Source organism: Balaenoptera acutorostrata, chromosome 19 (genome assembly GCF_949987535.1).
Source record: "Balaenoptera acutorostrata chromosome 19, mBalAcu1.1, whole genome shotgun sequence".
NCBI lineage: Eukaryota > Metazoa > Chordata > Mammalia > Artiodactyla > Balaenopteridae > Balaenoptera > Balaenoptera acutorostrata.
The window spans coordinates 19,546,068-19,568,024 of NC_080082.1; the positions used below are offsets into that span (position 1 = coordinate 19,546,068).

Consider the following 21,957-nt stretch of genomic DNA (forward strand, 5'->3'; position numbering starts at 1 on the left):
CCATGCTCCGCAACAAGAGAAGCCACGACAATGAGAAGCTTGCACACCCCAACGAAGAGTAGCCCCCGTTCACCGCAACTAGAGAAAGCCCGCACAAAGCAATGAAGACCCAACACAGCCAAAAAAATAAATAAATTTATAAATAAAGGAAATAAAGAAAGAAGATTATTATTACTACTACTACTACTATTATTTGGCTGCACCACGGGTCGTGTGGGACCTTAGTTCCCCGACCAGAGATTGAACAGGACCAGGGATTGAACCCGACTAGGAATTGACCCCAGGCCATTGACAGTGAGAGCGCAGAGTCCTAACCACTGGACTGCCAGGGAAGTCCCAGAAAGGAGATATTTTGAGCTCTTATACTTCACACTTTATATTATGGGCCACAATATGTATACTGTATTTATTTGTCTCTAGATCTGTCTTCCCCTTAGCCTGTAATCTCCCTGAAGGACAGGGATCTCGTGGGTGTTCCCCATGGTATGTCCAGTGCCCAGCACATACTCATTAAAAAGTGGGCAGGCTGACTGAGGGTCTCCCTGAGAGTGGTGGGCTCAGGGGGGAAACTGGAGGGGAACACCTCTGGGACAAGTTAGGATTTCGAGAAGACAAGCTGTGGATTGAGCGTGGGGAAAGTGGGTTTTTGAGAAGAAATGTTGGAAAGGAATGGAGAATGGTTGGGCTAGGAGGCCAGGGGGTCCCTGGTGAGCCCCGCCCGGAGCCAGGGTGCCGGAGAGACGTGACGCAGCGCGGTTTGGCCGCTGTGGGGCGCCGTAGCCCGCGCCGTTGCCAGGGGAACGGGCCCGCGCCGGACGAGGCCCAGCCCGTGTCAGCCTCGCCCCGCGGTACAGCCAGCCCGCTCGAGCCGGAGCCGGAGGACTTGCGGGCCTAACCTCCCCCGCGCGGCCCGGGATGGGGCCCCGATCCGGGGCGCACCGCCTCCGGGTCCCGGGAACCGTCTCCGCTGCGAGAGTCTGAAGCGCCGCCGCCCTGGGGTGGGTGGACGGCCAGGCGCGGGGGCTGAGCCGCTGAGTGACCTTGGCAAGGCCGATCTGGCTCGGTCGACGACGCGCAGGTGAGGAGCCCCCGCTGCAGTTCTCACCTCGAAGCCTGGCCTCAGCCACGGGGCCAGAGCTGCTGCCGCCCGGCCGAGCTCTGCGCCTGGATCCCGCGGCCTGGGCTCCAGGTACCGGGCAGAGCGCCCGGCTTCCTTCTAGCATTCATCCGGTTCACAGATCTGCATTGAGCGTCTGCTGTGTGCCAGGCTTTTTGTCAGGCGCGGGGCCACGGAGGGCTCCAGAGAGGACGCCGCGGTTCTCCAGAACCCGCAGTGTTAAGAAGGGGCGGGGCGGGGGGTGCGGGGAGCAGGCGCCAGATACACGACTGAAGTGATTTCAGGTTGGGTTAAATGCTCTGGTGCTGAAATGAAGGGAGGTGGTCAGGGAGGCTCCGCTCTATCATGTGACTTTTAAGCCAAGAGCTGAAGGTTGAAAAGGAGCCAGCATTGTGATCAGGGTAACGGTGTTTCTGGAAGAGGCTAAAGCAAATGCAAAGATCTGGAGGCAGCAGGTACAGAGGAACAGCAAGCGTGAGGGGAGCCTTGAAGGATGCGGTGGCGGTTTCAACTTTATCCTAGCAGCAGGAGGAAACCATTGAGGAGTTTTGATGAATTTCAAGTTTTGAAAAGCTCACCTCACTCTGGTGAGGTGAGCAGTGTGATTGTGACAGGGCACACCAGGAAGTCAGCTGAGGGCCATCCTAGTTCTGCCAGTCTAGCTGTGCCTCCTAGAATTTACTTAGTCTCTCTGAGACTCAGTGTCCTCATCTGTGAAAGGGGCATATTGTTCTGCATGTTGTTTATGAGAGAGAAAGTGAGGGGCCAGCCACATCTGAGACCAATGACTAGAGAGGCCTATGAGAACAATTTGAAATGATAGGACCTACCTCAGAGAGTTGTGAGGGTTTAATAAGTGAATTCCATAAAAACACTTAAAGCAGTGCCTAGCAAATAATAAATGCCCTCTAAATGCTAGCGATGGTTATTGTTATTGTTGAAATACCGTAGGGGAGCAATGACTGGGGCTTGGATTAGGGTGATGGCAGCAGAAATGGTAAGAAGTGGCTTAACTTCCCTTCTTGAAGGAGAACTGGATTTAGAGATGGGTGAGGGGTGGTCCCTCTTTTTGTGGAACTGGTGGTTCACAGTGGGAGACGGGTTTGTAAACAGATAATCACCATGAGATTCAATAAAAGCAACATTGGTACTTAATTAGACAGGTTTTTTTTCTTTTGTTTTTCTTACTTTTCTTACTTTTTTTTCTTACAAAGTTGTTCTTAATGACAGTTTCTTGGTGGGTGTTCCTCAAGGCTTGCTTCTACCATCATGGGAGTTGATTTCCTGGTTAAAATCAACAATGCTTGCCTCTGCTCACTGGCCTTGTTTCAGCTCCATGTTGCTCCCTTCTTCTTGTCCTCTTTCCTTGGCTTAACTTGAATCCCAAATAGTTTGCAGTGGTTGCTTCAGGAAGAGAATGGCACAGGAAATGTCTGCAGACCACGTCAGCTCAGGAATGACTGAGGTTTCAAGCTTTTCCTGCCCTAGCATCAGACTTCTGCGTGTTGTTGATGTGAGGAGCCCAGCCACATCTGAGACCAATGACTAGAGAGGTCTATGAGAAAGGCTTGAGGTTCCAATTTATTTTCTGGGAGTTGCTGTGATGTGTATCTCTTAGTCAAACTAGCCACTTCCCAGAATCTTAAGTCCAGAGACTACTTTGGCACCTGTGGGTAATTCTAATAAACAAAGTACTTGCCCCTTGAAAGTTTTTATAAATAACATTTTGTGCTGTAAAACAGTGTGCACCATGCAGCATTTTCTTTCCAGCCCCTCCTTTAGATGGTTAAATTGGGCATCTGTTAAATCTCAGTGAAAATGGGTTTAAAAGTAGATCCTGGGAAAAAACCAGAAAACTTGTTTTGAAGTATCCATAGAAAATCACACACACAGCAACCATAAATCCTCTAGCAAAAAGAAAAGATGGTTGGGAATGAAACCTTCCTGTGGCATGCACCTTCCCTTTGGGTTCTGGAGTCACGGGGAGCTGAGCTGACCTTCAGCTGAGATTTGGAACAAGGTCCTGCCCAGCTGCTCCTCTGTTGTGCTGCCTGCTTGTCTGATTCCAGCTTTAACAAAAGCCCTAACAGCTCACAGGGAGCTCTTCAGCTGAACAACTCAGAACTTCTTTCGAGAGTGAGAAAGCATTGAACTAAAACTGAGTGCTCTTTTGTTGCATGGTTGTTAGGCAAGATTTCCTTGTTTGCCTGGCGCAGTACTGGGCTCTAGATCACACGAGCACATTTGGTCCACATGGCAGCCCACTGGGGCCAGGAGGGTAAGAGATGACACACTTCAATTATTGATTTGACTTTTTTTTTTTTCAAAAGTAGTACATGCACATGGTAAAAAAAAAAAAAATCCAAACAGCACCAAGGAGTACATAGTAGAAGCAAATCTCTCTCATCCCCAGCCACTGGATCACCTTCTCACAGGCTATCCCTATGTTTGCTTTCTTGCATTTCTTTCCAGAGAGAATCTGTGCATATAGGAACGTAGATGTCTATCCATCCACCTTGGTTTTCCCTCACTCGTAGCACACTCTACAACTGTCCCACATCTTGCTTTTCTGCTTAACTGTGTATCAAAAGTCATTTCATCCCTCATTATTTTTGATGTTATATAGCATTCCATTGTGTGGTTGTGCCATATATTTCTTTGTATTGTTTTTTGTCCTTTATTATTACAAACAAGACTGCAATGAATCTTTGTGCACTTTATGAGCATATGTGTAAGATAAATACCTAGAAATGGAATGTCTTGGCTCAAGGGTATATGTGTTCTCAAGTTTGGTAGACATTACCAAATTGCTTTCCAGTTAACCTTTTTGAAAAATAAATAAAGGAGAGATCCAAAGAGATGGCTTTGTGAAATTTGCCCACCAGGTTCCTCAATCTGTGAGTGGCAACGCAGGGACCAGAACCAGGCTATGTCTCCAGGCCTAGCCCTCTTCCCTGGCTCCAACCTGTTTCTCCCTGTTGGTAACTCAGATCTTCAGGCCCTCCAAGCCCCCACATCAGCCCTGTCACCTCTCTTCTGACCCCATCACTGTACCTTCCCTGTTCTGTGGCCTCTACCAACAAACCCTCTGGTAATTAAGTAGATTCTTTCCTGAAATTCTCAGACATCTTGCAGAAATGCAGGGATGCCTACAGCCTCTCCAGGGCTGGTACTTTTCACCTCAGTCTGGTTCTTTTACAATGCTTTTCATGAATCTCAGAACAACATTCCTAAATATGTTTTTTTGGTGAGAGCAGAGGTGGGCAAGAGGGAAGTGAACCAGTCAGGTAACTATTCTGTAGTTCATAATGAGAACCTGAAATGGTAAGATTTTCCTAACTTAAATTAGGCATATAGGGCTTCCCTGGTGGCGCAGTGGTTGAGAATCTGCCTGCCAATGCAGGGGACACGGGTTCAAGCCCTGGTCTGGGAAGATCCCACATGCCGCGGAGCAACTAGGCCCGTGAGCCACAACTACTGAGCCTGCGCGTCTGGAGCCTGTGTTCCGCAACAAGAGAGGCCGCGATAGTGAGAGGCCCGCGCACCGCGATGAAGAGTGGCCCCCACTTGCCGCAACTGGAGAAAGCCCTCACACAGAAACGAAGACCCAACACAGCCAAAAATAAATAAATAAAATAAAGAATTATAAAAAAAAAAAATTAGGCATATAAATTAAGGTAGCCTAACCTTATTTGGAAAATGCTATTTTAGACTTTTAGCAAGTCAATGTTAACATAGATTATTGTCATCCTAGCAATGGCCTTCCCCTTGTTGGGACAGGGAGGGACCTGCACAGGCCCTCCAGCCTGCCTCAGAAGCCAGGTGGGCCCTTGACTTACCAGGGCAGTGGCTACCTTTGGCCTAACACTCCACGGGGCCTCTTTGCTCTTGTCTTCTTTCTGTCTCCACCAGCTTAACTCTGTGGTTTGTTCTGTGGCAGCAGAAGGTACTTAAGAATCTTTTGTCAAGGTCCACATACCTCTCAGCCCACCAAAGATGCAGCAGGGCATCAGGGAGCTTGTGGGCTTGACCCCCACTTCCCACCCAACTCCTCCCAATACAATAGGCTGCTGCCCTCCCTAGGCCAGCCTGCTGTGGTGTCACCTCCCCCCATGCCCTTTTGCTTCTTGCTCATGCCCTCCTTCCCAGTGTGACTAGAAAGCTTTCTAAAACACCCATCACCTTTATGTCAACTCCCCTGTTTAAACTTTCTGTGATTCCCTGTGGCTCTTTCAACAGTGCCTAAACTTACTCACCTGGCCTCCTGTGATCACCTTGTTACTGAGCCAAAGTCGGATCTGCTTGCCCAACACATAGCAAAGCCAATCTGCTGACACCAGGCTGTGGTGAAGGCAAATACAGTGTTTATTGCAGGGTGCCAAGCAAAGGGAATGGGAGACATGCCTCAGGTCCACTCCAACTTGGTCTTTGAGTTAGAGTTTTCTTTTTTTTTTTTTGGTGGGGGGAGGGAGGAGAACAAAGAGGCTGGGATTAATCATTGTCCTGTGACATTTTTGTGACATTTCTTAATTGTAGTTTCAGGAGTCAGAATATCTCTGGTTTATGATTCTTTGGCCAGGTGGTCCATGGCTCAGGGATCTGTTAGCTCATCTTGCCCTGGAGAAACAACCTGAGTTTGTACATTAATGATGACATCTACAGTAGCAATTTTAGTACATTAATGATGTCATCGACAACAGCAGTTTTAGTCATGTGACTCTGGTTGTTTAGTGTTCAGTTAGCACAGGATTGAGGTCAGAGGTGACTTGAAAGGGAATAAAGTTTTGGAGAGAGAGATTAATCATAATCTTGGTAAGGGAACTTGGTTTTAGGGGCACTTGGTTTCAACCTAGGATCTGACCCTGCAACTTCCCAGGGCTCATCTCTCTCTCTCTCTCTCTCTCTGTGGATCTTGCTCTCTGACCCCAAACCCACCCACTCTGTGTTCTATCATACTGAATGGCTGGCCCTTGCAGGGCTGCCAGAATACCCATTCACCCACTTCTCTGAAATCTGTCTGGGCCCCCAGAAAGCAAGCCCCTGAGGGCAGGAACATGGTCTCATCTGTGTTTACATATTTAATGCACAAGGGGGCTGGACCACAATAAGCACTGACTGGGCCAAGGCATGAGTGCACAAGCTGGCCATGTTGTCTGGTAGCAGAACCACGCATCTTTTAATCTGGTCTCCTAGGGAAGTGCTGAGAGGGGTAGGACAGCCAGAGAAGTCCCTGGGTCTGGTGACAGTACCTGGTCCCATCCATGCTTGAAGCCTCATCTTGGATTCTCTCCTACCTCCAAGCCCTTTTAATCAAAATTTTTTGGGCCAAAAGAATTTGTGGCCACCAACTCCACAAGGGAAAATATCATCAGTTAAGAGTTGGTTGTCTCAGGCTTTTTTTTTTTTTTTTAATTTTATAGCTACTTTATTTATTTTTTTATTTTTTTATTTTTGGCTGTGTTGGGTCTTCGGTTCGTGCGAGGGCTTTCTCCAGTTGCGGCAAGCGGGGGCCACTCTTCATTGCGGTGCGGGGACCGCTCTTCATCGCGGTGCGCGGGCCTTTCACTATCGCGGCCCCTCCCGTTGCGGGGCACAGGCTCCAGACGCGCAAGCTCAGTAGCTGTGGCTCACGGGCCCAGCTGCTCCGTGGCATGTGGGATCTTCCCAGACCAGGGCTCGAACCTGTGTCCCCTGCATTAGCAGGCAGATTCTCAACCACTGCGCCACCAGGGAAGCCCTGTCTCAGGCTTTTGTTGCAGGTGGCACGGTACCAGGCTGCCACTGCTGCAAGGGACTTACACCCGACAGCACCATCCCCTCATCCATGGTCTCATACAAGTGGTACCTCTCTGGGCCAAGGGTACTGGGGTTTGGTATCAGAGCAACCCCTAAGGCTGTTTGTCGTGGGCCCCTGGCCTCAGGTGGTGACTCCTCCTGCCTCAGGTGTCAGGGATGCAGCAGCACTGGGGGTGCCTGTGGCCACTGCCAGCCCACTCTGGCAGCGGGGGCCTGTCAGCCAGCCATGTGCCTCTGCTTCTTTCTTTATAAACTACCTCAAGGTGTTGGGTTATTCAGGTGTGAGGATGGCAAAGAGAAAATCAGGACTTAGGAATCCCAATTAATGGGTTCCCTTCAAAGAAGTTGCCCTGGTGATGATATCACTGGAGAACCTATGTGGAAGCCACAGGGATTTGTCCTCCTGAGCAGAACTGCCCAGCTCAACTGTATACACTGGGCTTGACCTGATGACCTTTGTTTCCAAAAATCAAGGACAAAGATTTGCACCTCTGGGGACATTCCAAATAAAGTGATGCCAGCTTTTTGATCACCTTTGTCATCTTTGATCAAAGCTGAGAAGTTTAGAATGACAATCCAGTGGCCCAGCTCTTATGACAATGTGTTCCTTGGGACTACTGACTTAAGAAAGCAACTTCAACCAACCCCATCACTTTGGGCATAACCTCATAAAACCTCACAGAATATCAAATGCGGTAGCCTCCTCAGTCTGGAGAGATGAGGACACCCCAGAGGGCTATTTTAAGGGTAATCATAACGTCTAGCATTTAGGGAACATTTATGTGTCAATGCTTTACCTACAGTGTTGCTGATCTATATACAGCCCTAGGTAGGCATCCCTACCCCTGTTTTTCAGATGAAGAAACTCAAGCCACTCAGCTAGTAAGTGAAGAACCAGGACTTGAACCTAGATCTGTTTCCTCCGAAGCTGGGGCTCTTTTTTCACCTTTCATTGCTTTTTACTGAAGACAAAGCAAATGACCAAAGAATTCCAGTGGAGTCCCTAGGAGAAAACTAGGGTCACTCCATTTAGCTTTGGGATGAGGCTACTCAGACTCTCCAAGTTTGGTTTACAGGAGGCTCTGGGCCTCAGGTGGGATGAAGGGCAGAGTGGCTGAGCGTGAGTGTCTGGCAGCTAGGGTAACAGCCATGGGGCTGGCGTGGGGGGTGGGTACGGGTGCCTGGCGACTGTGCAGATTGAAGGCAGGGCAGAACGGGCCAGATGGCTTTGGGTGAGTCAGGATTCCTCATCATTTACCGTGCCCACATTTCCTTTTATTTCAGATGTTTTCAAGTCAGAAAACATTCACTGAGCACCTACTATGTACAAGGTATGTTCTGGGTGCTTGGGAAAGGGGATGTGGGGAACAGAGGTGAATGAATCACAGTACCTTTGCTGCCCTTAGGGGAAGCTGGCATAACAGGGGGGCAGACATGGAGATGGCAAAGTGTTCCAAACAGCAAAGTGACTTGCCCAATAAAGACTGAGTGTTAGGGCCCCCTGACTAACTTGGGGCATCAGGGAAAGCTTCCTGGATGAGGTGATGCTTGCAGTGGGCTCTGAAGGTCAAGTCACATTTTGTTGGGTTTAGAAGTGAGGAAGGTGTTCAAGGCAGATGTGCTGAGCAGGGTCTGCCATACCCTTTGGCTTAGTCAGACTCCCTGGCCAACAGGCATGGACTCCTGAAAGGAGAGTCCAGCTGCCAGGGTTTTTTCTGCAGCTCTTGACCTTCCCACCAAGAGCTCCGAATTGGCCTGTCTACCCAAGTGAGGCACTGCCTGCCCAGGCTCTGGTCCCACCTCAGGCCCAGAAGATACTGGGGTTGGGCTCTTTCTCCTGTAATGACAGGCCTACCCGTCTGCCCTGCATGTATCTTTGACCACCGAGTCAGCTCTTGGGCTGAGCGATGGTGGGATGGGGGTAAAGAGTGCTGCCATCTGGTGGTTTGGCTCTGGCCAAGGCCTGTCTTTCCCTGAACTCCCTCAAGTGAGTCAAAGGCATCAGCTCACCTTTTTGTTCTCACTGTACCAGGCCCACATTTACTTAGAGAAACATGGTCATTTCCACTGCTGGAGGGAACCAATGAGGATTCCTCCCCTCTCTTGTGTGTTGGCTTCTCTCCAGCCAAGAAGCCCCAGGTAGCTTATCTGAGGCACAGGGGAGATGGTTCAGGGGCCCCCAGTCCTTAAAGGGATTACATGCTTGCTGAGGGGCAGAGGCCAGATCCCTCTTTTGAACACCTCCACTCCCTGTTTCCCTTAGCAAAGTGTAACGGGGCCCTCTCTGACACTTGCATTTGGGCCTCAAGACAGAGGTGACTAATCCTAACAGAATCAGCATGTGTTCTCATCGCTCTGGCCTCAGCCTGATATTGTTACCAGATGAGAACATGTCTTATTGGGTTTAACTCTGATGGCTGTGGAGACAGAGCAGAATAACAGGCAGTCACACTGTGAGCTGAATAAACCCTGGACCTTCCTACCTTGTCCTGGCTAGGACTGGGGCCAGAACTTGCTCTGGGGCTTTGAGACTAGCACTCTACTGCCATCCCCTCACTGCCAGGCTCCTCATGCTAGGGCCCTGGATTCCCCTGCGAAGTAGCTGGGAGATGGCTTCACATACTAGCCTGCCCCTCCTGCTGAAACCTGACTGCAGGCATGGGGCTCTGGGCTCCAGCCTGGGCCTCCTCAGGCTAATGATCTTTCTACCTTTTCTCCCTCTGGAGATGAACATCTGCAACAAGCCCTCTAACAAGACAGCCCCTGAGAAGAATGTGTGGACAGCACCTGCACAGGCCAGCGAACCCTCCCCGGAGCTGCAGGGCCAGCGGTCCCGCCGGAATGGGTGGAGCTGGCCCCCTCACCCGCTCCAGATTGTGGCCTGGCTGCTGTACCTCTTCTTTGCTGTGATTGGCTTTGGGGTCCTGGTTCCCCTCCTGCCTCACCACTGGGTGCCTGCTGGCTATGCTGTATCCTTGGGAAAGTGTGGGACTGGTACATAGAAGAGTGGGGACAATGGATGGAGGGACATGGGCGAGGCCTGAAGCTGGGTTCCAGAGCCTCAGAGAGCGCAGATGGGCCCTGTCTCTGCCTGGGGGGACCAGTTGCCTACCTGCCTGGCCTCCAACCCCCATCTGACCCCTCTGCCTGATTGGGTGAGGGAACAGGCCTAACGAACCTTGGAGTGTTGAAAGCCCCACACAGATGGGAACCTCATCAACTGAGGTACCACAAGAGCAATTACAGAAGAGAACCTTAAAGCTCTCTTTAAGCTAATTGTGTCCAGAGCTCAACAAGGGATAAAAGAGAGTACCTTATTCCATTTATGAAATAATTTTTCACTTTTTGGAAAGAATAAGAATAATGGTAGAATTCCTTTACATGGTAAGTTTCCTGGTACATTTAGAATATGGTTTTATTTACAGAGATTATTATGCTGTACCCAGGACTGTTTAGGAGCTCATCGATTTTATAAATCAGACTCTTTTAGAGTAAGGTTGAATTGACAAGAGGAGGGATAAATATGCCCTGGAAGCTCCTGGGAACTGTGACAAACATGAGCTTGCCTGAACTTAGTGATGTGACTGCCCCAGCCCTGGCCACAGGCCCCAGGAGCAGAGGATGTGGCTGCAAGTCTGGGCGGTTGAGGGGCAGCATGTGGCCACGTGCCCCAGTCCAGAGGGTGCCCATGAGAGTGTGCCTTGGTGTGTGTGCTTCATGGAGATGATTCCTTGGGCCTCTGGGAGAAGGTGGCCTAGGGTGAGCTGAAGGAGTTAGCAGGGATGAATTTGAAAGTCTCAGGCGAAGAGTCAGCACCCTTCAACTCAGCCCTTTCAGAGCTGCACAAGGCTGAGCGGCTTCTGCCAGCTCTCCGCATCTTAGCCTCCTCCTCTATCTGACAGGAGGAGTCCTGCCTGGTTCCCAGGCAGGGGACAAGGAGCACACAAGGATGTGTGTGTGTGAGCACCAGAACGTATGAGCCATGAATGTGAGCACGCTCTCTTGGGAAATCATAGAGCCCTTGGCTGGTGGGTAGCCAGGGCAGGTGGGTGGAGAAGGACTTTAGAGAAGGTTGTTGGTCTCCGATGCCAGCAGTGTCACTGAGGGGCTTCCTGGTTCACTAGGGCCCAGGGCCTAGTCATCAACTTTGTACATGAAAACTAGACTTTCTCTGAGGTGACCAACAGGGCTTAGTCAGTGCTATTAAGTAGAATGCTTCATGGAACATTCCTCCCATGATCCGAATGGGTACACCACTCACTCAGGACTCCCTGGCTTTCTGCCATCAGGGTACCTGGGAAGCCAGGTTAATAACCACATAGTTTGGAGTGAGCAGAATCAGAGCAAATAACAGTAACCAAGAGTAACTAGCATTTATTGAGCACTTATATGTGCCAGGCGCTGTGCCAACCCCTATACATGGATGATCTTGTTCAACTCTCATAATAATCTGTAAGGAAGGTGTTCTCCCCACTTTCATAAAAGAAATTGGGGCTCAGAGAGATTAAATGACTTCCTGAGGTCACACAATTGCTACCCTGTGAGGCCAGAAGGACTGCTCAGGCAGTCTGACTCTGAGGCAGTGGGATGGTTTGAGGGTTTTGTCCTCCCCATATTTATTGCTTTGGGCAATGCTGGAGGCTCAAAGAACCACCTGGTTTGGCACTCCCATTTCCAGGCCTGAATGGTTCTCTGTCCTCCCATCAAAGCCACCTTCCTTCTGCAGGCTCCCTCAGGGGCCCCTGCAGAATGAGGTCGGGTAATGGTGTGTACCAAGCACTCACCTTGCACCTAGAACTTGCCTGGGCCCTAGGGTTGCAAAGATGGGTAAAACAGGGCCCCAGCTCTAGGTGTTCCGTTTCCAACTGGAGGAAAGCCTTGTAGATTGGAGATCATCACATGGTAAGTATGGGGGTAGGGATTCATACAGCAGACTGTGGGTGCAGGAGGAGGGCCATGTAGACCAACATCACCACCCAGATGCATACCTGTTGCTCTCAGCTCCCCTCCTTCCCTCTTCCTGGCTTCTCTAGGTACTCTTGGCTCCGCCCCTTTCCTTCATCACCTATATCCAGTCAGTCATCAAGTCCTGTTGATTTTGCCTCCTAAAAAGCTATTGTATTTGCCCTCTTTTCTCCCCACTGCCATCTGCCTCTCTTACCTAGATGACCATTCGTTTCCAAACAGGTCTCCCCACACATGCTCTCACCATGGCCAGTCCATCTCTATCCCTGCAGCCAGAGTGCCCTTTCAAAAAACAAATATGATAAAGTTACTCCCCAGCTTAACACCCTCTAATAGCTTCTTCCTGCCTTAAGGCTCAAGATCATCATGGCTCTCCACATTCTGGACTCTGCTTATCTCCCCAGCATCTTCTTATTTTATTTCCTCTGTTGTTCTCTGTTGCAACAACACTGGTCTCTGCCTGGAAGCTCCTAGCCTCTCTCTCCACCCCAATACCCAGCTAAGTTAGAAGTCAAGACCTAGCAGCCCATGGGCCAGTTTGGCCTACAGATTTTTTTTTTTAATTGAGGGATAACAAACACACAAAATGGACATATCTTAAGTGTTTCTTTGGCAGGTACATTTAAAAAATTATTTATTTCCTTGTCAACATTTTAAAAATGAGATGCCTCATATATCCAGACACAAATCCAGATTTCTGGTTCCTTCTGAAAAGCCAGAATTTGGTGACGTGGGCTCTCTTTCTTGCATGGCACCAATAAGCTGAGCTGGAACCACACATCTAGTTGGGACTCTGCTTGTTCCCAGTACCCAGCCAGGCCTCCTTTCCTCTTTGTATTACCTGCCACGTTCCTGTCATCTGTTTCTCTCTAAGTCTCAGCTGAGATGATACTTCCTCAGGGAAACCTTCCAGATCCCTTCAGACTAGATGAGGTCACCCAGTTACAAACTCACATAGTCCCCTGAACTTTCGTTATTGCAATCAACCTACTCTTTGATTAACCTCTGTCTTTCCTGCCAGACTGTAGGCTCCTTGGGGCTAGGGGCCAAGTCTGTCTTGCTCCTGCCATATCCCTCAGTGCCTGGCATAGAGAAAGACCTCAGTGAATAGCTGAATGAATGAACCAGGGGGGTGGGGGGGAGGGAAGAAGTGTTGGAGCAGGCAGGAAACTAAATGTTTGCCTACATTCAGTGTGTCTGAAGAGAGCCTGGAATGGTAAGGAGTAGTGGTTGGTGATACCAGAGAGGTTTGAGAGGATCCAGAGGAAAAGGGGCCGTGAACACTGAGCTGAAGAGTAAACTTTAGCTTGAGAGCCACTGCAGGAGTTTAAGCAGTCAAGGCTTTAGGTTTAAGCTTTTCAGAGCTCACTACCCAAGTAAAGGGTACTCAAGGGGACGCAGACATGAGAAGCAGAGTCAGGAGACTATGAAATAACCCAGGCAAGAGGTGACAGCCTGACCCACAGCCAGGGCCGTAGGGATAGAGAGGTTGTGATGGGCCACAGGATTGTCTCTTTCAGCTCTGGTATAGCACATTAGGGTGGAGCCTGGCTCCTGCAGACACGTAGGAAAATTTGGCTGCTGGGAAGAGGAAGAAAAAAAGGAGGTTGGACAGCTGATGGATGGAGGATAAGTGATGGAGAGATGATGTCTACTTGGCTAGCAAGAGGATGGATGGATGGATTGATAGATAGCTAGATGGAGGGTGGATGGCTGCCTGGGTGGAATCTATTAGTGAAGTTTTACACATTTACTTTGCAGTAAGTTGTCAGCATACTGTGTCCAGCATTTGGTCCAACTGCTGAGCAGATAGATCCTGGAAGATCTGTGTTTCAGGAATTAGCCATGCTGCCCCCTGGCCAGCCCCTGAACATGTTAGGCCATCCCAGACATTCAGCCCCAGGGCTCCAAGTACCTGGACTCTAGATTGGGGAGGCAGTGGATATATGAGGCCCTGTCTGCAAGTGATTCTCCAACTGGCCTGGCTGCTGGGAGAGGATGTCTTCTTCCTTCTCAGAGCTGACTTCCTGTGAAAGCAAGATAAACAAGCTTAGAACTTATATTTTGGGTCCTTCAACCTTTAGAGGATGGTCTCTTTAAGTCTCATTTCACCATTTAGAATCAGAAACCAGGTCAGATTCTGAGGTAAGATCAGCCAGGGCCTAAGCCAGGCCTGGATTAGTGAGGCCAGGGCCCTATAGTTGGTCTCCTCAGCAGCAGCAGGCAGTGCTGGCTTGTGAGCTCCATTACCAGGTAGCACCTCGGCTCTTCCATATGGGGCACAGGTATGAGGTGGCACAGGTAGGAGGTGGCACAGGCAGAGAGTCTCTGCACTGGGGAGTCACATGGAGGTAGGGAGCAGTTCTCTGGCCACAGGAAGCAGAAGTGGGGCTCTCAGCTGGCAGTGTGGAGTGAGTCTTTAACCTGCTGGGCCAGTGCATGGGCGCCATCTTTGCTGGCCACCTCGTGGTGCACCTGACTGCTGTTTCCATCGATCCAGCAGATGCCAATGTGCGGGACAAGAGCTATGCTGGGCCCCTGCCCATCTTCAACCGCAGCCAACATGCACACGTCATTGAAGACCTGCACTGCAACTTGTGCAACGTGGATGTGTGAGTGCGTGTGGACTGGGTGTGTGTGGCCGATGAGTGTGCCCGGGGAACTGCTAGTGGGAGCTGAAGGCAGACAGGGGCATGCCCAGGCTTTACAGTCATTCTGAAGCCTCAGAACCCTCTTATTTCACACAGTCAAGAATCTTAGTGGAGTGACAGAGAACTGGGTGAGGGAGAAGGTGATTGGAAACAGAAGATGAGGAATAGCATTTCCAACAAAGTAGGAAACAATTGGCACTGCCACAAACACTTCTGATGACTAACTCTACCAGTAACCACCCCCCTTCTCTCACCAGCATTCCCAGGTATGGGCAGAGAGGGGAGCAACACTTGACTACTTACCATGTGCTAAGTGCTTATGAACAACCACCCTGCAGAGTGGGCAACATCTTTCTCACTTCACAGAGGAGGAAGAGTCCAATGCTCAGAAAGGCTGAGTGGCCTGAGGTTGGTCATATGGCTACTGGGCAGCCAGATTCACAACCCAGCCTGCCTGGCCCCGAAGCCAATACTGTTATCCTTGTTTATGCACGAGGAATCTGAGGCCCAGAGAGGCCAAGTGACTTACTCCAGGTCACACTGAGGGGTCAGAATGTACAGAGCCCAAACCCCCTTGGCTGGTCCAGACTGCCTCCCTAAGGCCCTCTCTGGAGCATCCCAGTCTCCCAGCCTTAGGTAGGGGATCAGGGATGGGGTATGGTTCAAGGCTAGCTCCACACTTTTAATATTAAGCCCCAAGCAGCCTGTTGAAGGGGTTCTGTCCATAGGACAGAGAAAGAGCCAATGGCATTAAGATGCTGCAGACTTCGGCATCAGACCATCCTTTCTTTCACTAGACACCAGTCAGCGCGTTGTTCCTCAGTGGACGCTCTGGCAGTTGCTGCGTATTCCAGGGCTCCATTCTGTTCTGGGGGAGGGGGTTGAAATTTATTCTTCCACTCTCCTTTGGCCTTTCCTGGTTCCTCCCTGGGGCAGGGAGACTCTCTTGCATTCCTAATGTAGCCTCACCTCACCTGACCCACTGCGGTGAACTGCTTACTGCTCACCCAGATGTCTGCTTACCCCTCTTCCTTTGTCTCCCTTTGGATTAGCCCAGATAGACTGGGGTTTTCTGGAAGAATGCCAGGAAATTTCCCATAGTCTGGCAGAGAAACAGGGACTCAAAAAATGGCGATGTCAGGAAGAGCACTGCAGGCCCTGGGTCCAGCAGCCTTGCTCTCTTCTGCTCCCTGGCCCCATACCTGCATTGCCTCCTGGCTGGGCAAAGGGGGTCCTTGCTTGGAAAAGAAACTCCGTTTTCGTTTCACGCCACCATCACGCGGGTGCACTGTCCCAGAGCGGGACAGTATAACGCCGCCTACTCCTCCTCCCGCCGCTGGGTACACCTCCCGTCCCCGCCCCCACCCCGCCTCTTCAGAAGCGCTGCTTCCTCCGGGTGCCCCGCCCCACAGTGCCCCCCGCCAGAGGGCGCGCGTGCTCCCCTTTGACGCGTTCCGCTCTCCGCTTAGGCGCGGGTGGGTGACCCGCTCCAGGCGCGGAACTGGCAACCCCCCAGCCAGGCCTGGCAGCAAAAGGTGGGAGAAGCCCGCAACCGCGCTGTGCCCCCTCCCCACCGCAGGAGTGCTCGTTCCAAGCACTGCAGCGCCTGCAACAAATGCGTGTGCGGCTTTGACCACCACTGCAAGTGGCTCAACAACTGCGTGGGCGAGAGGAACTACCGGTGAGAGCCAGGCCTGGGCCACAGGGGTGCCTGGCGATGCCTGTGTCTGTGCTAGCCAGGGGTCTTGAACCTGCGTATGGGGCGGGGCGATGATAGGGGTACTTGGGGGACCTGTGCGCTGGTGTGCGTTAGTGTGTGTGCTGGTCTGAGGGTGATGCTCCCGATGGCTTCCGCCTGAGAGCGATGAGGGTAGGTTTGGAGTCTTTCTCCTGCTGGCCCAGGGAAAGGTGGGGAGCCTGTTGGGGGTGGCCGCCTATATTCACCTTTGCCCTAAGGCTTTGGCTTCGTGAGGAGTCAGGGCTGTGGGGTCAGATGCCCAGCTCCCCATCCTAACCACCGGCCCTTCTGAGCTCTGGGCCCTTGCCCAGCTGGAGCACCTGGGTGCTGACAGCTGCCCACGGCTGGGCCCAGGCTCTTTCTACACAGTGTGGCATCTGCCTTACTGGGCGTCCTGCTCCTCGTGCTGGTGGCCACTTATGTCTTTGTGGAGTTCTTTGTCAACCCCATGCGGCTGCGTACCAACCGCCACTTTGAAGGTCAGTGTGGGCTCCAGGCTCACTCCCATCCCCCAACCCTGGGCCTGTTCTGGTCACTGGTTACATCCCTGGCTGAGCACAGTCTGCCTGTGCCTTGCAGTCTTGAAGAATCACACAGATGTGTGGTTCGTGTTCCTGCCTGCTGCCCCTGTGGAGACCCAGGCTCCTGCCATCCTGGCTCTGGCTGCCCTTCTCATCCTTCTGGGCCTGCTCTCCACAGCCCTGCTCGGCCACCTGCTCTGCTTCCACATTTATCTCAGTAAGTGCCCCACATTTATCTCAGTAAGTGCCCCCTGCCCCTACCCCCACATATACACCCACACCTGCCTTTCATGGGATGGGAGTCCCTAAGCTGGAAGTTACCCAGTTTGGGCTGTAGAGCCTTGAAACTATGCCCCTTCCTAGTGCTGGCTCTCTAATGGTGACCTGGTCTCACTCCATGGCTTAGTGTATATGGGGACAATGGTTTTAGCCTGTGGTTGGGTACCCTCCCTCACCTTCTGAACTCCAGGGTTCCTTTTCCATTGCACTGAGCCCTCTCTTTACCCCCTCAGTGTGGCACAAGCTCACCACCTATGAATACATCGTGCAGCATCGTCCGCCCCAGGAGGCAAAGGGGGCCCACAGGGAGCTTGAGTCATGTCCCCCCAGGATGCGGCCCATTCAGGTATAGAAGTGGCCCAGAGGGCTGAGGGAGTGGGAGAAGGGGTGTGGGAGGGGTGGTGGGCTGTGCAGCGAGTAGCCAGTGACAAGACAGGGCAAAGGGAAGCAGGCCTGGAAGAGCAGCTGGGTGGGTGCTGGAGGCAGCAGAGGCGAGGGCAAGGGCAAGCCTGTACTAAGCACGTGCCTGCTTGCTCAAGTGTGGGCACAGCCAGAGGAAGCCCTGTGTTTCCCCGACCCCAGGGGGAAAGGCTCTAAGCATGTGCTGGAGGGCACAGAATGTGGGAGCCTAGAAGCAGGCAGGTTGTGGTCGCAGGAGAAGAGAGAGGGATGGATCAAGGACTGGGTCACCAGGATAGAGCCATCAGTTCTCTCCACCTGTGACCCTGAGCCCTTATACCCATTACTCCATTTAAATCTTGAAACAGCCCATGAGGCAGGTAATGCTACCATACCCATGTTGCAGATGAACATATTGAGGCCAAGAAAGATTAAGCAAGCTGGGTCTAGGAAGAGTTAAGGTCTCTGCACTCTGAAGCAGGAATCCTCCAGCCCAGGCTCAGGGCCTGGCCAGCCCAGCTGTTGATCAGCCTATCCCCATTCCCATGCCCCTTGGCTTCCTGAGGTCAGCAGCTGGGGGTGGGGTGGTCCAGTCCTTGGAGCCCCCAGGGACTGGGAAGGCAGGGGGCCCAGGCAGGCCTTGTTGGGAAGGCTGAGCTCTGGATCCGAAGTCCTCATGGCAACTGGACACAAACACAGGCTGGTGGATGGATTGGGGGAGTGCTTGGGACCCCACCGCTCCTGTTCTCATCGCCAGGGGTGGGCCAGGCTGCCAGGCCTGGGTAGGCCTGGGGGAGTGATGGCTGTTGGTGGAGACCCCCTGCCCCCCGCAACTGCCACACCATTGTGTACCTGCCCTGGTGCTGGGCACGGAACCCATGTAAGCACAGTGGCAGCCATCCTGGGAGTGGGCACCATCCCTATCCCCACTTCACAGAGGAGACTGAGGCTCAGAGGGGTAGGCAGGAGACTTTCTCAAGCTTCACAGCCAGTGCCCACGGAGGCAGGGCTGGCCCTGGGATCCCCAGACTCGAATGCTCAGGACCCCTGCTCTGTAGTTACTGCCTGCTTAGTCTTTGGGGCCAGATGTGCCAGCAGCAAGGGCATTTAATATCATCTGAAAATGACCTGAGGGAGACGTCGGCAGAGGGAGAAGGGGTGTGTTTGTCCCATCGTACAGAGGAGAGCTGAGGCTGAGAGGTGCCATGTACCATTCAGGAATGTGCCAGTTTTGAATGTCTCTGAGGGAGGATGGTACGGACAGCTTTGATGAGGGGAGGGGAATTTGAATGGGGACACCCTGGTGGCACCCTCAAACTTCCCCAGCTGGCTAGGGCCTGGCTCCTGTCCCATTCTGGCCCATCAGGCTTCTGAGACCATCCTCTACTGCTGCCCTGCCCTCTGCCCTACACTTCTAGAACCCAGGGGCACCAGGGTAGGCTTTGCCCCCTCTCTCCTGGGCCCTGGAGGGGTGCTAGGTGCACACTGGTGAAGAGGAAATGTGTGGGGGAAGGACTCCCTTGGCGTCCCAGCCCTTGTGACTGGCCTTTGACTCCTTCCTCTTTCCCAGGGCTCCTCTGCTCAGGCTGGCACCTCCACATTCCTCCCCAAAGGGCCAGCCTGGGCAGGTGTTGGGCACAGGGCTTGCCCAGGGTTCATTCTCTGCCTCTGTGTAGCCAGCCGGTGACTAGCTGGGCTCTGTCCCCCAGATCTGCTAGGGCTGTCCTGCAGGCGGCCTCCCCACCCCTACCCTGAGCAGGAATGCGGGAGGGGCCCCACTCTGGAGCCGTTGCCCCCAAACATAGGCTTGTTTTAGAGACGGTGTTGCTGTTACAGTGTCGTCTCTGCATTAGTCAGGACGCCCGGGTCTCCATGGAAACGACTGCCTAGTCGGCGACAGCTGTCCAGTGCCCTACCCCCAGCCACCCCACATCCTCCGCCAGGCTCCCTTCTCAGGCTGTTTTTCCTGGCTTTTGTTTCCTCACCTGCAGTCCTCTTGGGCGCGGCCCGGCGCTTGCTGCGTGCTGGGGTGCGAGCCTAGGCCACTCCTGCTACCTCCCGGCTTCAGACCCCTTCACTTTCAGGGGTTGGGTCTGCTACTCCCATGGTCACTGTGAGGATCAGCGACTAAACAAGACAGAGAACACCCATAAGCCTGGTCCCAGGTGGGGCTGTGGCGCTGTTTTTTCCACCACCTACTGCCTTCCCTTTACCGGTAGAAGTTGGGGAGACCGCTCATCCCCCCACTCCCCGCCAGCAGCTGAGATTGTGTCTGGTACTCTGAGGACTCAGCTCCGAGGGAACCATGGATTCCTGCAGGTAGCCTCGCAGCCTCGGGTGCACACCCAGGTGTGTGAACTGCCCAGTCTCCCAACTAGGGAAAAAAATCGGTTCAGAGACTGGAGCCCTGGGAGGAGCCAGGAGCAGGAGAGGGCCTCTCTGAGTCCCTCTTCTCCCCAACCCAACTTGGCCAGAACAGCTCTAGACTGGGTACATTGGACACATGAGGCTGGAGGCTTCCTGGAGGAGGTGGAGTTTGACTAAATGAAGTGAGGAAAATGGTGGGGGTGGGGTAAGGTACAAAAACAGGTGTTTTAAGCCTCATTCTGCATTGGGGTTTTCCCAGCATACCTGGGAAGCCTGGAGGACAGCCCTAGACCTCTGTGCCCAGACCTCCGACAGAAACCAGTAAGGGGGTGTTGCATCCAAGACAGAATGGGCCCAGGACCCAGAAGGCCCTGGACCCACACCTGGCCTCCCAGCCTCCCTCACCTCCATCTTCCCCAGGAGATGGAGTTCTACATGCGGACCTTCAGCCATGTGCGCCCAGAGCCCCCTGGCCAGGCCAGGCCTGCCTCAGTGAATGCCAAGTGAGTGCAACCTGGGCAAGTGCCACCTCACATCTCCCATTGGCATGGCAGGGCCATCTGAGGTGGGAGAAAGGGGTTAGGCCAAAGCCAAGGCACAGGTCTTGGTCCAGGCTATCATGGCCTTGGACAGATCAATGCCCCTTTCCAGCTAGGAAGGGAGGCTTATTTTAGGACCTCCAACAGGGTGGGATTTGAAGGAACAACAACATCCAGCATTTATCCTCCCACTTCCCCTTCAGCCCCTCCCGGTTCCTTGCCACCCGCGGCCACGTGGAGCCTCCACCACCCTCCTCCCCAGAGACTCTCGCTCTGCCCCCCCGGATCCGACCCCAGGTAGGGGGGGACTGTGCTGGGCCCCCTGCCCGGTGGAAGGGGATGGGAAAGAAGCCTCTACCCCTCTCTACTCCTGCGCGTCTTTTGGCGATGTGAGGTCTGGGGAAGGGGTATTCAGGCTTCCCACTGTCTCTGCAGAAAAAAAGGAAGCGGCGCATGTATAAGGTACCGACCTCCAGAACCTTGGACCGGGAGCCCCCGTTGCCCAGGCTGCCGGGTGAGCGCCCCTTCCTGACCGGATCCTGCTCGGGGAGCTACGAGGGAGGGAAAGGTAGGGCCCTAAGTGAGTAGCAGCTCCTAGTCTCACGTTCCCTTCCGACCCCATAGGGCCGCGGACCCCCGGCCGCCGCTCCAGCTCGTCGTCGGATTCCGCTGACGCCAGCCCTGCAGGCGCCTACCACTCGGCGTCAGCCGAGTCCATGGACGAGATTCCAGTGGCTCAGACGCGCCTAGGCAGCGCCGGTCTGGCCGCCCCCGTGGGCAGGGGCAGAGAGCCCCGGCTGGCGCTGCAGGCGCGTGCACCGGCCGTTTTCGTAAGCCCGAGTAGCGGCGAGCCCGGTGCTCGGGGCGGCCCGGAGGCCGGTCTCGCTTAGCTGGGACAAGAAACAGGGATGGCGGAGGAACGGCGGGACAGACTCTCTATGCAACACCCCCACCCCCGCCGCACTGAGTGCACTTTAGGGGCCCCTAAGGGCCGGCGGGATCGGCCCCCTCCCCCATGACTCAGCAATAACAGCCCCCACCAGCCGTGATGCTCCAATAAACTTTTTTATGCTTTTGCGGAGTTAGTGCATACTTTTTTTTTTTTTTTTTGGAAAATTTCATCTGTGCATACCTTCTTAATGGCAAGGGCCACGGGCCCTCCTGGAGCCGGACCATTGCCAGTCAGCCTAGGGGCAGAGGGTGAGGTGGGTCCCCCCCCCCCCCGCCCCGTACGCTGGGTGGCCACCCAGATTGTCATGTGGAGAAGCTCAGGTACGGGGCTCCTGGTTGGGAAAGGTCCTGGAAGCTGCCTGGAGGAGGTTATTTTTCTTGAAAATAGGGTTTGCACTTGGAGAGAGGAGGGGAAGCAGGCTTTGGGGTCGGGAGGCAGCAGCGAAAGCAGAGACTGCGAGGCTAACACCGGGTTGGGGTGGGAATAAATGAGGACGCGGACCCAGGAAGTCCAGGAGCTTTTCCCTAGCCGCGGGAGAGAGGTCGGTGTACCAGGATTTGGGGGCTGGCACTCGTGATTCGTTCACTGTCCCCTCCCGCCCCCAGTGACCCGGAGTTGTGACCTGGGATGCCA

At 53.1% G+C, this 21,957-nt stretch overlaps 1 protein-coding gene across 12 annotated transcripts; it reads left to right on the plus strand.

The window, feature by feature from the left end:
- The first annotated feature begins 777 nt into the window (after positions 1 to 777).
- Positions 778 to 21,453, plus strand: ZDHHC1 (zinc finger DHHC-type containing 1). Of its 12 annotated transcripts, none has more exons than XM_057533867.1 (13): positions 778 to 1,078; positions 8,198 to 8,244; positions 9,640 to 9,882; positions 14,315 to 14,490; positions 14,787 to 14,937; positions 15,999 to 16,210; positions 16,622 to 16,746; positions 16,829 to 17,005; positions 17,301 to 17,413; positions 20,254 to 20,336; positions 20,576 to 20,669; positions 20,808 to 20,886; positions 20,997 to 21,453. In XM_057533867.1, the coding sequence occupies exons 2-13, from the start codon at positions 8,236 to 8,238 to the stop codon at positions 21,260 to 21,262; spliced, it is 1,728 nt and encodes a 575-aa protein (XP_057389850.1). In that variant the 5' UTR covers positions 778 to 1,078; positions 8,198 to 8,235; the 3' UTR covers positions 21,263 to 21,453. The 12 variants fall into 12 exon arrangements, 8 of the variants coding, with proteins under 8 accessions (XP_057389850.1, XP_057389852.1, XP_057389851.1 ...); XM_057533869.1 differs by having other exon boundaries at positions 16,847 to 17,005; XM_057533868.1 differs by having other exon boundaries at positions 16,637 to 16,746.
- Positions 21,454 to 21,957: the final 504 nt, after the last annotated feature.